This window comes from Phymastichus coffea, unplaced genomic scaffold (assembly GCF_024137745.1).
Source record: "Phymastichus coffea isolate CEN01 unplaced genomic scaffold, Cenicafe_Pcof_1.1 PCOF00011, whole genome shotgun sequence".
In the NCBI taxonomy this organism is placed as follows: domain Eukaryota; kingdom Metazoa; phylum Arthropoda; class Insecta; order Hymenoptera; family Eulophidae; genus Phymastichus; species Phymastichus coffea.
Window position 1 is genome coordinate 8,749,961 of NW_026706822.1, and position 2,790 is coordinate 8,752,750.

The following is a 2,790-nucleotide window of genomic DNA, read 5'->3' on the forward strand; positions in this document are numbered from 1 at the left end:
TCTGTATCATACTCATTATTCAATATCACATGGATTACCCGAGTACATCATTAGCATAACATACACTGCTAATTTAGTAACCGACCACAACAGAATCATAATTGAAGCCCTCCATCATGTTGAACTAAATTAATATTTGGACGTAACTTTGATAAATAAATTCAATATATTGACATTCTAAATGCTTCTGTGATAATCAACAAATAATATCAACCTGTGAGCCAGCTGATCCAAATGTATTTTTCATTCTTTATCCTTTAATCTACTCTATATTATAATACTTAATACATAATATGTATATATATATGTGTGTGTATGTGTGTGTGTGTGTGTGTGTGTGTGTGGGTGTGGGTGTGTGTGTGTGTGTGTGTGTGTGTGTGTGTGTGTGTGTGTGTGTGTGTGTGTGTGTGTGTGTGTGTGTGTTAATCATTAATTGGATAATTGATAAAGTCGTTTATTCCAGGTCCAGACTATACCATGTCTACATCAAGTGTTAATGATAAATGTCCGAACTGCGGTTTATCGAAGAAGAAGATGGTCAGGAAAAAGACAAGAGTTGATACAGAGGATGAAGCTATTGCGCTGTCCGATTATTTTGCTACGACAGTCGTAGTTGGAGATACTTTGTGTCAAAAATTTGGAGGCGCCGCTCGTTTTGCAAAGTCAAAACAACGAAAAGTCGAAGAAGCGCCAGCCAAAGAAAATACTCCGCAATCCAGCAGTCAAGAATCAACTGCATCTGAGTCATCACAACAAAGCAAAATTGATACAAGGTATAGCCCAATTAAGAAAGAAGTTATTGAACAAGAATTTATTCAGTTACCTTTGAAAAGAGTAGTTTCCACTCATGATTATTGTTGCTTATGTTCACTTAAATCAGGACTTATTGTTGTTCCTTTCGAAGCTCGGCGGCAGGCCCTTACTGAAAGAGAGATATTTATCCCAGAGGGTAACCGCTGTTGTCGTAAGCACTTGATAATGAAAAAGTTTTATAATGATGAGTTACTAAACTTGAAACCGATATCCCACTCGAGCAATGTAACAGTTGCAGATGTAGCCAAGCTATTCAAAGCTCTAAGTGTAACATCCGACAGAGAATTACACGATAGAATCGGTGATTTTACTATCTCTGAAGATAGAATTAAAACCTTTACTGGACTCAATTGGGAACAAATCATAGAATTGCGCGAAATGGCAGTTTCCCTGAGGAATACTGATAATCGGACAGTTACGCAGGCACTCGTTGTTTTTTTATTTAAATTGAGAACTGGAAATTCCAATGAAATGATTTGCTCTGTCCTTGGCCTTGATCGTCATCAACAAGTCTCGGAATTTTCAAAATCTGTTTTGAGTTCTTTTGAAAGAGACATATTGCCTTCACGTTTTGGTTTGAGAAGCATCGACAGAGATGATTTGATTAAAAATCATTCGACAGTGTTACTTCAAAATCTTCATGATGTTAGTGATGATAACCTTGGGCTAGTTGCCGATGGAACTTATTGGAAGCACCAGAAAAGCTCAAATAACGAATACCAACGAAAATCATTTTCAGGGCATAAAAAAGTTCCTCTGTGCAAGCCGTTCACTATATGTACGACGGATGGTTATATCGTAGATGTACTAGGACCCTTTTATGCTAAAGAAAATGATGCAAAAATTCTGGAAAAAATTTTAAACGCGAATGACAGCGATTTGAAGAAGCTGATGTGCAAAAAGGATGATGTTTTTATTCTCGATCGCGGCTTTCGTGACATAGTATCGCAATTAGAAAGTGATAGGTACAGGGTTCTCATGCCAGCGTTGAAAGATAGAAATCTTAAACAACTATCCGCGGAAGATTCGAATAAATCTCGACTTGTAACGATGCTTCAATGGGTTGTGGAAGCTGTTCATGGTAATGTAGCTCAGAAGTACAAGTTCTTTCATCAGCAATTGGACAACCGTTACTTACCCGAAGCTAGTCTCTATTGCAGAATAGTTTGCTTTTTAATAAATCAATTTGGTAAACGACTTATCTCAAGAGCTGCTACAGATGACGAAGTACTGAATTATATACTTAACAGAAATTCCAATGAAAATAGCCTAGCCACAGAAGTGATTTCAGGAAAGTATAATCGAAGGAAAAGCTTATTCCAAAAGTTGACGTCTGCTGACTTACAAGATTTTCCTGAAATGACGGAGCAGGATTTAGTAAAACTATACAGTGGAACGTATCAACTCAAACAAGCCATATCCTACTTAGCTGAAATGCTGGGCGAGAATAATGAGATAAATGTTAGTTATTTCAAAGAATCTGCTGATCTTCTGAAAGTACGAGTTAGATCAAGACACATCGAAAGTAAGACGTATAACTGCTACATCCAGTACAAACCCAATACTATTGGCTATTCCGGTATAGTCCGTTTTTGCTGTGAGTGTACTAATGGAATGAGAATAATCGGTTGCTGCTCTCACGTGGCTGCCGTTATTTATTATTTAGCGTATGCTAGATTTCAATCCTGCATTGTTAAACCTGCTGAACATCTCACAAGGATTTATGAACAAGATCATGTGGTTACTTCTATCGAAGAAGATAGCGATGATGATTAACATTCGAAGCGTGGTCACAGATTGTATATAATTATATAGCTAATTTTATTTTTTTTTATATTATTGAATAATAATTTATTCGTTCCTACTTTATTCATCCTCTTATTATTTATTGAGTACACACAAACATGAACTTCAAATATAGTAAAAAAAATATGATGACGCAAACGGATTCATAGTAAAATCTCTCTACAAAGCGTC

General features: G+C 36.4%; 1 protein-coding gene across 1 annotated transcript; it reads left to right on the forward strand.

Moving 5' to 3' along the window:
- Positions 1-477: 477 nt before the first annotated feature.
- LOC131672433 (uncharacterized) lies at positions 478-2,589 on the forward strand. The gene has a single exon (XM_058949647.1). The coding sequence runs from the start codon at positions 478-480 to the stop codon at positions 2,587-2,589; it is 2,112 nt and encodes a 703-aa protein (XP_058805630.1).
- The last annotated feature ends 201 nt before the right edge of the window (positions 2,590-2,790 follow it).